We start from the raw sequence: 14111 nt of genomic DNA, 5'->3' as shown, positions 1-14111 counted from the left end.
TGGACTTCATTCAGACCAGGCCACTTTAATTTTGCAAACACGCACAAAACAGTATATAAACTAATAAGCAATTGCGCAAAAAAAAAAATAAGTAAAAAACATATAAATTAAAGTAATAATAATAAAAAAAAATTACACTTATGTGAACTCAAATGTTGAAGATGTGCAGAGTTTTCCTTTCCAATTGTATTAAAGGAATTGAGCATAGGACAGAACATATATCTGTCCTCCAAGTTTTACAATGTTTATTTTTCTGTATGAAAATGTGTTAAATGAAAATATACTCTAAAGCCGCGTACACACGATCAGTCCATCCGATGAGAATGGACCGATGGACCGTTTTCATCGGTTAACCGATGAAGCTGACTGATGGTCCGTCGCGCCTACACACCATCGGTTAAAAAAACGATCGTGTCAGAACGTGGTGACATAAAACACCACAACGTGCTGAAAAAAAGAAGTTCAATGCTTCCAAGCATGCGTCGACTTGATTCTGAGCATGCGTGGATTTTTAACCGATGGTTTTGCATACTAACGATCGGTTTTGACCTATCGGTTAGCAATCCATCGGTTAAATTTTAAAGCAAGTTTGCTTTTTTTTAACCAAAGGTTAAATAACCTATGGCGCCCACACACGATCGGTTTGGACCGATGAAAACGGTTCATCAGACCGTTTTCATCAGTTTAACCTATTGTGTGTACGAGCCTTAACTCCTCACTCACCTGTTTTATTATTTCACTTATTCTCCTCTGCATGTTTACTGTGTGATATGGGAGGGCTAACATCATGCAGGAACATTGTTACACCCTCATTGGCTGGAATTTCTGAAACCGGTATTGCTACACAGCCATTGGCTGGCTTTCAGCAATGCAGTGGCTCTGAGGATGAGCCAGGTTGCACTATATTAAGTGAGGTGAGAGGCAGTGTTGATGACAGGTCTCTCCCATACCAGCCGGTCGGACAAACCCCCCACGGCCAGCCGGCCAACCCCGATGACCACTCAAGCCCCCCCCTTCACTGGCCATTAGCCACGCAGCCATTACTTTGACAGGCTGTTACTGAAACCGGCCCACTGGTTACTCCCGGTAGTCCCGATGGCCAGTATATGCCAGTATATACCTGCCTTGGAGTTGATTAACTAAAGGCAAATAGGCCTTTAGTACAGCTAAAAGGGAATTTGCCGCAGAGCTTAGTGAATGTGGTGAAATTTCACTTTGCAAAGAATATCTAATCACATGCAAGGAACATCTTAAAAGATAGCATGTTTGTGCACGATTGGATTTCGGAAGTCAGCAGAGCTTTAGTAAGCTCTGAGGCAATTACCTTGCACAGTGCCACTTCCCTTGCAAAGCCTATTTGGCCCTGTACACACGACCAAGTTTCTTGGCAGAATTCAGCCAGAAACTCGATCGGAGCTGAATTCTGCCGAGAAACCCGGCCGTGTGTACACTTTCGGCCGAGGAAGCCGACGAGTTCCTCGTCGAGCCAAATAGAGAACATGTTCTCTATTTCCTCGTTGTTCAATGAGGAAAGTTGGCTTGCCGAGATCCTCAGCGGCTTCACACAGAACTCGACGAGCAAAACGATGAGTTTTGCCCGTCGAGTTCCTCGGACGTGTGTACGGGGCCTATGTCTTTAGTCAATCAAACCCATTATGCAGGGATGACATACTGTTGTCACCTTTTAGGACATATATCCTGATAAAAGCCATTCAGCCATTCCTGGAGTGTATGTACAAAGACTGGAAGTGGCTGCAAAAAAGGCTGCAGGAGTAAAATATTTTTAACAAATGTTTTTTTTTATAAAAAATACAAAATTACATTGTTGTTACTTATAATAACTAAGCAACTGTTAATATTTAATACATACAGTATTATTAATAATTTTTTTTCTTTTTGTTTGAGCAAAACTTAAAGGGTGTTACCTGAAAATGATTAGGTTTGGTTTCTTCAGAACCTTCAAGATCTGGGCCTGTGGCCTTTGTCCACTGATGGTAGGCTTCCATTTCTTGCAAATAATTCTGTAACTGTTCCCCTTCTGACCTGCTTTGTTCCGGCAGTGTAGCAGCTTCTAAAGCACTGTGAGATAATGATGGGGAAGCAGTGAAGGATGTGCCCTCGTATTCCTCTGTGGTCTCCTTTTGTAATTGTCGCCTGGATTTAAAGTTTATTTCATCTCCTACAACATCATCAATTTCTGAACTCTCAAGTACATTTTCTTTGCTTGGCCACATTTGATACTTAATAGAATGTGAAGGAGATACCAGAGCATCTTGGGATTTGCTTGGTTTTACTGCCATCCATCCAGGGTTTTGAACTGATGTTTGAGACAATATGCTGTCAACTGAGCCTCCTAATTTATTCTTTGATTCTTTGAGTCCTGTGTGTTTCCAGGTGCTTATAGGAAGATCCATGATGTCATTATAGTTTTCATCCTCTAATCTGATAAATCTTTCAAGTTGGTTATTTACTCTGTGTGACCTATGCCGGTCGCCACTAAAACTAATATCATCCATACTTCCGAAAGATAAACTTTTATTTGGTTCCATTTCAGTCCTTACTTTTAATGGGTAATAAGCGTGGCATGGAGCAGTCAAGCAGAAAATTCTTTCCTTTTAATACTGCAAAACAAAATGAATGCAGTGTATGAATATTAAAAATGCATGTTAAAATGTTACTACTACTAATGATGTAAGTAGCTCAAAAGAATAGAGAAACATAAACATCGGTTCCAGTGTAGTTTAAAACTGGCAACATACCACTTTCTATGATATAAAACATACATTTTAACATTGTTTTTAATACCCAGCTGGTCTGTGCATGTGTTAAAGCAGAATTATGGTATTAAAAAAAAAATGTGGCACTCACCTACATGTTGCAGCATTGGTGTGATGCTACAGCTGTCTTAAGCCAACTCTGATTGATCACAGGACAATTGATTGCTCAGTTCTCTTGCTTTTTCAAGAGAAGAGCATTGACTAGTAGTCACTGCTCTCCGTTCTACTCTTCTAGGCGCACACTGAAGCACATGGTTGGTGAGAGGGCAGGCACAGCTGGCTCCGGCTCTCAGCCGTGTTCCCAAAAGGCAAAGCCATATGTCAATCAGACAATATTGTCAGGATCCTTCCTGAGCTTGACACAGTTTTGCTCCATTAGCTGATAGCCCACTATTAGTTGTCTCTGGATCAAGATGTACACAAATAATACACTCCTGTAATCTACAAGAGGCCATGGCTTCTCTTTTAAAAAAGAAATCCAGGAAACCAAAACTATTTTACTATGGGTGTACATAGTGGTGTTTGCTTATTGCATAGGTCGATCTTGCTTAAAAGTGCTACATGATGCATTGCCAATTCTCTTCTCTTACAAGCCTGCCAGTCATGGTGTGTTGGGAAACAAGATACTCGCTGAAGTCTCTAATGAGGTGAACTACTCATACTGCTCATTTAAAACGGAAGAGACGAGACAAGCCAAGGTTGCAGAAACATGAGTAAGTAGCTGTGGTTTGGTTATGCTAACATGTAGCCCACCAATTCACATGAAATGCAAATTGTATTTATTATGGCAATCCCCATACATCTTGGCCATGATATTTACGGTAATGCCAATGCCTATGTCATCATTTCATGGTGAAGATGAAACTCTGTACTGGAGACCCTTATCAACCAAACCACTTGGGGACAGTGTCCTATTGCAGAGCATATTATAACACTGTATGGGTTTCCTCTCTATTTCTGAAAGACCAAGGGTCTCAGAAATAACCCTCTTGGACATCAGGAGCTCATGGGACTTGCAGAATTCACCATTTGTGGATGTTGCCATGGTTCTAAAGCCTTAAAATTATATTAATATCCCAGTTTTTAAGCACTTTCAGCAGCTGATTTAATTTCTTTCTGAATATGCAGCTTATTTATTTTTTATTCCTTGCCTATGTTCCAGTTTATGCTAATGACCACTGCCCTGGGTTTCCTATTTCAGGGTGGCTCCTTTCTCTTGCAGATATGTTTGGCGAATCATTCTGGCACTCAACACTTTTAAAATCCCAAGTCTCTTTCACAAATGGTTTTCTAAATATATATTGAGGATGTGGTGTTATAAGAAAAAGGAGAACAGTTGGGACTTTATATGAGGCAGTGACCTGGTAATTGCCTCAATCCCTATCTATATGTCAAAAGGGGGGGGGGAGATTGGGACTTTAAATGAAGCAAGTAGGTGTATACAATTCAGTTTAATATATAAATTAACATACATATGCATAATCATGAGTGTATATCCAATATAATTATAATAACTAGTACAATTCATAAAGATATATATATACACATACATACTATATAGATGAGTTGCCACATGATTATAAACGGTCAATATCAAAAATCTGTACATACATAACAGATATCAATTAAATCATAGGAACACGGCATATAGTAACTCCATGCATTTCGTGAATTTATCCACTCTTCAGGAGCATGCGTGTGAGTTCAATAAAAAATATAATAGAAGGAGTTGCTGTATGGTCTGATCCTACCCAAGGAAAAAAAGAAAAATCATAAAAGATATAAAATAAGTCAACCTAAATAAAAACCCTGATGAATTGTACTAGTTATTATAATTGTATTGGATACACGCATGATTATGCATATGCATGTTAATTTATATATTAAACTGAATTTTATACACCTACTTGCTTCATTTAAAGTCCCAATCCCCCCTCCCCCTTTTCTTGAGGATGTGGTGTTGACAAATACAGTTGGACTAGTTAATGTACTAGTCTTTTCTCCTGCACAATCCTTTGGACTCTGGAGCCACCCTTGCATACAGGGATTAGAGTTGTGTCTCCCTGAACTGTGGGCATTATTAGAAACACACAACCAGTAGCTTAGGATGGCAAGGAACCACCCTGCTCCTACCTTTTCCAAACTCAAAGACTGATTAGAGACTGCATTGGCCACTTTTAACTTTCCTATGAAGACCAGAAGTTTGGGGAAGCAGGAGCCAACGACCTTAAAAGTTGTAAATATTCAAGTTTACCGGGCAATGTTTATTTTATTGTGCTCAATGTATTAAGTAAAAAAATGCTAAGGAATCAATACTCAATACTACTTTAATGTTCATAGGTACATACATAGACGTGTCTCTACAATTGCCTAATCTTGCCTAATCTTACAGCAGTGATTCTAAAAGGGTACAGTTAAGAGTACAACAATTTCTCTACCTCTGCGATGGTGATGATGGTGTGAGGGCAGATTTATGAAAATAGAGCAAAGAAAACAGGAGGAAGTGTGTTTGTTCCAGAATTCGCCCCCTACGTCTTTAAATACACCTGATGAAAAGTGCCTGTAAAAACAAACACGGTAGTAATAATATATACAGTACTTACATAAAATGTAGAGTCATGTGATTTATTGAAAATGCCCCCTCCATAATGTATATAGCAAAAGCAATTTCTCCAACAGCGATCATTCTCATAAGACCCCTGACAGGAAACAGTTGGTGATTTGCTGAGCCATTAATTTACTATGTCCTAGCCTCTGCTGTGTCAAGAAAGGTGTTGTATTCCGCCAAAAAACACTTTAGTGATCGATCTCTTGAAGCTGATGTTTTATGGTGCCATTAATGAAATGTAACCAGTAGGCTGTTATACCCTCTAATCATACTGGAAAGCACTGCATTAAACTTGATGAACCATAATTAAGCATGCCCTAGCTCCCCTGGAATAAAACAAACAGCATAAAGTTTCATGTGCTTCACAGGCTAGCCAAAAAACATAGACAGCGACAGTTAAAGCCTTTAAATTGTGTCAGCATAATAATCAGCAATCTAAACTAGCTGAAGATACGTGTTTGCTGACAAAGAGATCTCCTAAAGGACATTCATAGTACCTTTACCATTTTACTACTGTGTGTTAATGTGTTAAAACTACGTTTTTAAATACAGTTGGAAAAATTGTAGATAAAATGTGCAATTCATGAAAGCAGCTATAATTGATTATTACATAGTGATTGTACATAAAGCCAAGGCTCCTACAGACATCTCGAAAAAAACACAGTCATGGGCAGCCTTTTAAGCGCCACCCAGCTCAACAAAAGTTGATTCAAAACCTAAATGAGCCAGGTCGAAAATTATCTTCTAACAGTTACTTCCTACCAGATGCAAATACTGTTCAGCAGCCATGGGTGCCAGCTGCCTAAATAAAATAGAGTGTACATGAAGAAATTTGTTACGGGCTGAACTGCCAAAATTTAAGTTGTCTATGCTCAGCCTTAGGCCGGCCATACATGGAGCAAATTTCTTTCCTGCAACTACGGGTTGCAGGAAATAATCTATGGCTTGATTCCCCCATCAACCCAAAGTGTTAATGTGGGAAACCCTCCTGCCAGGCCATTGTCTTCTTTCGGCAGGTAGGGGAGAGTGGGGGAAGCCAGTGATTAATGCTAGCTGCTATAGCAGCCACTAGCGATAATCACAGGTAAAACCCGTCATGTTGGTTGTACCCAAGCTCATCGATTTGTGTGTGGCCTGCCTAAAGGCCTGTACACTCAGTTCAAAAATCAGATGGGAAATTTCGTAAGACGAGCTGTCTGCTGATTTTTGGATTGTTTGTATTGTGCCTTCGACAGCCGATTTCACTTTTTCGTCAGATGTGCAGACTATACAATTTTTAGTGGATGTGAACTCAACTTCCAATTTTCGTTTCATTAGTATGGTTTTTGTACGAAAAAAATCATAAGAGCAAGACTACGCATGCTCAGAAACAAAAGAATACATTCAAAACTATTCAACACATTATGTCACTTCTGACGTTGTATTCTGTTGTACGAACCAACAATTTTAGTATGGTGAGTAACTTCTTTACTTTCGACATGAGACTAGCACGACACAAAAATCGTACGTTCGGTCATCTGAAAATCTAAGCGGGTGTACGGGGCTTCCGAGTTGTGCATAGGGACTTTTGTTTTCTACTACTCTCCGTGCAAGACTGATAGGGCTCATAGTGACGAGAGAAAAAAAGACCAAGCGGTCAATCGAGTCTACCCTTTTGCTTTTTTTATCTGAGTCCAGATCTATGTTTGTCCTAAGCATGTTTGAATCCACTTACTGTTGACTGACTACCTTATGCTGGAAGTCTGTTTCAAGCATCAACTAGCCTTTCAGTAAAATAATACATTTTTACGTTTCAAGGATTAGTTTTAGGCTGCATTCACACTTGTGCAGTGCGAATTCCAGCTCTGTTATCTCTGCAGAGAGATAAGAGAACTGTTCAGCAGATCATCTCCGTTTTAGCTGCGAATTTGGAGACCTGGGAGAGGGGAGAAGTGTATTGAGCTGAATGAGAGAAATCTTGAAGAGAAATGAACACATCTGCGAATCAGATGCGTGCCCATAGAAGATAAGGGCCTGAATTTGCACCTAAGCCGCACCGCAATGCCTAGAAAACGCACACGTTTTTTAGGCAATGCGCAGTGCGAATGCATCGCACATATGTGAACCAGCCTTATTGAAATCAATGTATTTTATAATGTTATGCGAATTGGATGTGGCCTTAAACTTTCCATCTGCTAGTTTGAGATCATGTTCATAGGTTGGACTTGATGTACTTGTGTCTTTTTTCAACCTCACCTACTATGTAACTATATCCCCGTGTTCTTGATCTTGGTGTCATATTAAAAATGGGTGCAATGTCCCATACGATGTGAAGAGCCACGTGTTTATCTGTTTTCAAGCAGCGTGGAGCTGTGCCCGGGCAGCCTCTTTTTGTCAATGGAGATGGAGCGGTTGTTGACTCACCTGCCCACTATCCACCAAGTTCTGCTTTGTATAACGCATGTGTTGTATAATGTGAAGGGCAGTGTGCTGTGTTGTTACAATGCATCACCATACCTCCAAACTTTTTGAGATGGGAATGAGGGACACCCATCAGCAAAAGTATGCCGGCATAGGACACACCCCATGCCATGCCCCCTTAAAGGAGAATTGTACAAAAAAAAAACAAGATTGGTTAAACCCACAAGTGCTTTTTTACCACTACTATTCCTTTATATTGGCTTTTGGAATTTACAGATGCAGCAATTTAGGGATCAGATGAAAAGTTTAGCACTGGAAAACCCTTTTTGATAGATAAAAAGTGAATTTTATATACATCTATATAGATCAGACCAAAAATGAGGGACAAATGAGGATGAATGAGGGTCAGAGGGACAAATCAGGGACTGTTGGGGGTTATGCATCACACTCTATTTTTTTTATCAACCTAATTGAAAATGGCACAATTAAAACCAAATAATTTTACTTTATGCACTGCAGCATGTTGTGCAACGCACATAAATGCACATGCCTGGTGTGAGCAGGTCAAGTAAGAAACAATTGTTTTCTATATGCCATTGTGTTGAGCCTACATATATCAATGCAGGTTAACGCACCAGATGGGCTTGAGCCCTTGGTGCTTGGGGTGTCATTCAATATGAATCTCATAATGTTTCATACTCATAATACACCCTCTGAAATACACCCTCTGCCAATTCTGTGCTAATTTAAGGTCTTGATTATTTAAGTCACAGAATTACGGCAACGTTGAAAATAGTAGGTGAGCACCAAGAGACTAATGAGATCTAAAGAAAGCACAAGGAGTATTAATAGGATGGAGTAAGACAGAATTAGAAGAATGGAAGAATGATGGTCCCATGCAGTGAAGTACAAGTTCAATCTGAAAAATCCAAGGAGGAGGATGAATAGCGCTTATAAATATCACAGCACCCACTAACATTTAAATCTTATTTCATAAACAGCAGGCTCTGGCAATTTGTATTCATTGCTAGTGGAGCTTTATCTCAAGAGCTAATGGATATGTTTTAAATGAATAGTAGGTATTTTGAGCCATAAACAACAGAAGTGGGGAAATGGTGACATAATTAACACTTACTGCTGGGATAAGTGCCATTACCATTCTATTCTTTCTGTAATATATATATATATATATATATATATATATATATATATATATATATATATATAGTGTAAGGAACGAGAATGTAAATGCATTAAGGCATTGTATATTCCACATTGTAAAAGGCACAATACATGTATTTCGGACAAGTGATCCTTTTTGTATTGTGTTGTTCGTTGGCTAAAGAGGTATAAGCATACAGATGTACTAATATACAGTACATGTCCAATGCAATGTATAGTATGCCTGTGCTGTTCCTTCTAATTAAATTAAATCAGGAAAGGAAATGAGAAAAGAAACGCTCTAGATGAGATACAAACAGAAGTAACACTTTCCATTAGATTAGGAAAAGTTATAATCATGGTCAGGTTTTAACTGATGTTCACCAGCTTTAGTAAATCAACCCCACACTGTCTATCCCTGAACATTTACAGAATTCTGATGTGCAGGTGAATCCATACTGATGTACTTGGGACAGAAAAGGAGAGTGGTTGCTGCTGGAAGAAGAGGCAATCAGCTAAGAACATGCTCTTTTCTGTACACCAGACCTTATTGAGTATTTAAAGTGGTTCTAAAGTCTAAACATTTGTTATCTTAGAGTGGAAGTAAAGTCCATTTTTGCAGCGGTCCGTGACTCCTGCATGCATGCATGGCAGTGACATCATCGCGGCGCAGTCAATAAAACAGCGACTGCCCATGAACCAGAAGAAAGCCTGGGAGAAGATGGAAGCCCTGTCAGCGATGTGAACGTTTCGCAGGAGGGCTTTATTCTAAGGTAAGTATTCCATAATGTGCTAGTATGTGATGCATACTACCACATTATGCCTTTATCTTGCAGGGTTTTCAAAATTCGCTTTACTACCGCTTTTATGCATTCCCTGCATTAACCACTTAAGCCCCGAGCCTGTTTTTCAGATTCGGCGTTTACAAGACTAAAACAGTTTTTTTTTGCTAGAAAATTGCTTAAAACCCCCAAACATTATATATATTTTTTTTTCTAACACCCTAGAGAATAAAATGACGGTCATCGCAATACTTTTTGTTACACCGTATTTGCGCAGCGGTCTTACAAGCACACTTACAAGCACACGTTTAAAAAATTCTATAGGTTGCATTTTTTGAGCTACAGAGTAGGTCTAGGGCTAGAATTATTGCTCTCGCTCTAACGATCGCGGCAATACCTCACTTGTGTGGTTTGAACACCGTTTTCATATGCGGGCGCTACTCGCGTATGCGTTCGCTTCTGCACGCGAGCTCGTCGGGACGGGGCGCTTAAATTTTTTTTTTGTTTTCTTATTTATTTTTATTGATATTATAATTTTTTACACTGAAATAAAAAAAAAATGTATCACTTTTATTCCTATTACAAGGAATGTAAACATCCCTTGTAATAGAAAAAAGCATGACAGGTCCTCTTAAATATGAGATCTGGGGTCAAAAAGACCTCAGATCTCATATTTAGACTTAAATGCAAAAAAAAAAAAAAAAATTGAAATTTTGTTATTTAAAAAAATGACAACAAAAAAATTGTCTCATTAAGACGCTGGGCGGTACTGACGTTTTGACATCACTTCCGCCCAGCAAAGCTATGAGGACGGGTGGGGGCCATCTTGCCCTCAGTTGAGTCCTCACACAACAGGCAGCAGCACCCGATCTCCTCCGCCGCTACCGCCCGCCCACAGAAGAGATGGATACCTCGGTTGTGGCAGCAGCTGCTGCCGTTACCGAGATATCCATCTTAAAAAGAGGACGTATATATACAGTGGGCGGGCGTTAACCGGTTAAGGTAAAAAAACGCTGCACTACCTGTGTCCCCTAACCTACCGTAAACACTTACTTGAGCCCCCTCATGCTCCAGTGCTGGTCCATCTGCAACCCTGCCCTCTTCTCTTCCAGGTCCCACAGGAGACACTGGGAGAAGCAGGAACCATAGGCTGTCAGTCAAATCCTATGAAGGGGCATGGCGGAGCTGTGCTGTGTGTGTCTAAGAACGCACACAGCTTGGCTTGGGAAAATGCATGCACATGTGCCTCCTTAGCAGCCAGCTTGCTGAGGGGCCACTCAATAGAAGAAGCAGCAAAGAAGGTAAGCAATTACTGTAAAGTTACATGTTTGGAGGTTATCATGGAGTATGTGACAGGGTCAATTTAAAAAGCAAATTCAAGCAAGTGAAAGCAGGTCAAAAATAATTAATATGAGAAAAAATAAAATATTGATAAAGCCCACAAGTTCCTTTTTTACAACACTATTGTTCTTTCACACTGGCCTTACAAAATGACAAATGCAGTCATTTGGATTAGGCTACAATCACACGGCGATGGACTGAAGATAATTTGCTGCATTTAGAGGTGGCTAAACACTGCCTCTGGATGCAGCAACACTCCTAGCTTCACACAAACTCGCCAACTAGCTGCAGCTAGTGGGGGTTATTTACGAAAGGCAAATCCACTTTGCACTTACAAACTACAACTGCAAAGTGCACTTGGAAGTGCAGTTGCTGTAAATATGAGGGGTAGCTCTGCTGATTTTATCATCCAATCATGTGCAAGCTACCTCGGATCTACAGCGACTGCACTTCCAAGTGCATATTCAGTGTAATTTCAAGTGCACTTTGCACTTGTAGTGCAAAGTGGATTTGCCTTTTGTAAAAAAAAAAAACAGTGTGTGTGTGTGTCAGAGACTCTATTTGTATATAATTGCTTAGACGGGTGGTTACATGTGAACAGCAGTGGCACTGACCAATGATTTGTTCTGAGTAAAAAGGCAGCTTTGTGTACACATCATAAATAGTACATTTTTGTGTAAAGATCTATGCATCTCAGAGCAAAAAGAGGGACAACCGAGGAGGAAAGAGAGACAAAAGAAATGGGACAGACCCTAAAATTATGGACATTTTGGAGCTTTGCAAAACCTAATCTTTTTTTTAGAACAAATCTTATAAAGTAGCATTTAAAATTTGCATTACAAATAAATTTCTGTATACATGTGTGTATGTGTATATATATATATATATATATATATATATATATATATATATATATATATATATATATATATATATATATACATAACAGTATAAGTGCAGTATATGATGACAGGTTAAATTGGAATTTATCATGTAATAATTATAAAATTGCATTCTCCTGATAGAAACCATATAAACATTTAACATACCTGTATTGCCAATTGTCTGATGACGGAGTCCTAATACAAATATTCAGCATACATTGAAGTTGCTACTAATGCATTTGATCATTTCTGCTGTATACAGTTTGTATCTTGCCAACTAATACCTTAGCTGCAGTTAAAGCCAAGCTGACCCCGGCTTAGCTGCTCCGCCCCGAATTAACTGAACGTGTTGTACATGTACAAAAGAAAAGGCAGCAGTTTGTGTTTATAGTAGAATGCAGACTAATCAGTTGAGGAAAAGTAGCCGCAATCCAAACAGACAAGAGTCAGGTAGCAACCTGAGGCCTGAGCAAACACCCTCAGGCACAAAGCATTGTCATTGATTCTCTGTTTACGGATCTGTTCAGAGTTTGGCTACTTTTCAGACACATGGGTGCGTGTAACAGAATTTTTTATGTCCTACATTTACTTCCTGCCTTTGCTGGTATCGTATTGCTATTACTAATAATCAATGAAGTAGCAATGATTATAAATAAAAAAATGTCACTATAATTATAAGCAAAAGTGCAGAAGGGATTACGATTGGTGGAATTTCGTGATACAAATAGCTGTGATCAGTCCCTGCATTTTGCTTATCCTATTCCAAAGCCCTTTTCACGCTGCTTCGTTTTGAAAACATACATTTACACATGCGTTTTAGTATGTTTCAGCTGATACCGCATGTTTAATACTTCCCAATAATGGTATGTTCTCCCTGTGCCTGTGTGGGTTTCCACCGGGTACGCCGGTTTCCTTCCACACTCCAAAAACTTGCTGGTAGGTTAATTGGATTCTGTCTAAATTGGCCCTAGTATATGTATATACAAATGTGAGTTGGGGATCTTAGATCAGGGGTCTCAAACTCAAATTACCTGAGGGCCACAAGACAAGTTTTCATATGCCATGGGGGGCCTCATGCAAACTTTCAAACTTCAAAAACAACAGTACTGGTGTCAGCGAACACATTATTAACCCCCAGCACTGGTGTCAGCGAGCGCATTATTACCACCAGCACTGGTGTAAGTCAGGGTTTGACAAATTTGCTTGGAATCTAGGAGCCAGATAAAAAAGTTAGGAGCCAGAAAACGCACCCGTCCCAACGAGCTTGCGTGCAGAAGCGAACACATACGCGAGCAGCGCCCGCATATGTAAACGGTGTTCAAACCACACATGTGAGGTATCGCCGCGATTGGTAGAGCGAGAGCAATAATTCTAGCACTAGACCTCCTCTGTAACTTAAAACATGCAACCTGTAGATTTTTTTAAACGTCGCCTATGAAGATTTTAAAGGGTAAAAAGGTTTGTCGGCATTCCACAAGCGGACGCAATTTTGAAGCGTGACATGTTGGGTATGAATTTACTCGGCGTAACATTATCTTTCATAATATTAAAAAAAATGGGGATAACTTTACTGTTGTCTTATTTTTTAATTAAAAAAAGTGTAATTTTTTCCCAAAAAAGTGCGCTTGTAAGACCGCTGCGCAAATACGGCGTAACAGAAAGTATTGCAACAATCGCCATTTTATTCTCTAGGGTGTTAGGATAAAAAATATATATAATGTTTGGGGGTTCTAATTAGAGGGAAGAAGATGGCAGTGAAAATAGTGTAAAATGACATTAGAATTGCTGTTTAACTTGTAATGCTTAACTTGTAATACCAACGGCCACCACCAGATGGCGCCAGCTCACATCTGGTGGTAATAACTTGTAATACCAACAGCTCACCACCAGATGGCGCCAGCTCACCAAAAAAATGGCCCGCGGGCCGGTACTTTGAGACCACTGCCCTAGATTGTAAGCTCCTTGAGGAAAAGAAATGTCAAAAAAGTCGGCGCTACATACTGAGAAGAGCAGCTAGCAAGTAGAGGTGATATGCTCTCCCTGAAACTTTAAAAAAAAGTATATAAATTGCAGCGCTGTAAATACCATAAAATATACTTGAATGAAATCAAAAAAATATGTGAAAATCAGTCATTTGAAAAGTCAAAACAGGGATGAC

At 39.5% G+C, this 14111-nt stretch overlaps 1 protein-coding gene across 3 annotated transcripts in view; it reads right to left on the bottom strand.

The window, feature by feature from the left end:
* The window catches only part of LOC120926512, an 82763-nt gene extending 70478 nt beyond the window's left edge, over positions 1-12285 (bottom strand). The window contains exons 1-3 of one of the 3 annotated variants that reach the window (XM_040336495.1): positions 12119-12285; positions 5216-5337; positions 1926-2621 (exon numbers count right to left, since the gene is read on the bottom strand). In XM_040336495.1, the coding sequence (XP_040192429.1) occupies positions 1926-2549 (624 nt within the window). In that variant the 5' untranslated portion in view covers positions 2550-2621; positions 5216-5337; positions 12119-12285. The remainder of the gene's footprint in view (positions 1-1925; positions 2622-5215; positions 5338-12118) is intronic. The other 2 variants (XM_040336494.1, XM_040336496.1) reach the window with 2 other exon arrangements.
* Between the last annotated feature and the right edge of the window lie 1826 nt (positions 12286-14111).

The sequence above is a fragment of the Rana temporaria genome, chromosome 2 (genome assembly GCF_905171775.1).
Source record: "Rana temporaria chromosome 2, aRanTem1.1, whole genome shotgun sequence".
In the NCBI taxonomy this organism is placed as follows: Eukaryota; Metazoa; Chordata; class Amphibia; order Anura; family Ranidae; genus Rana; species Rana temporaria.
Note: the sequence above shows the minus strand (reverse complement) of the source record. Positions and strands in the feature narration are given on the sequence as shown.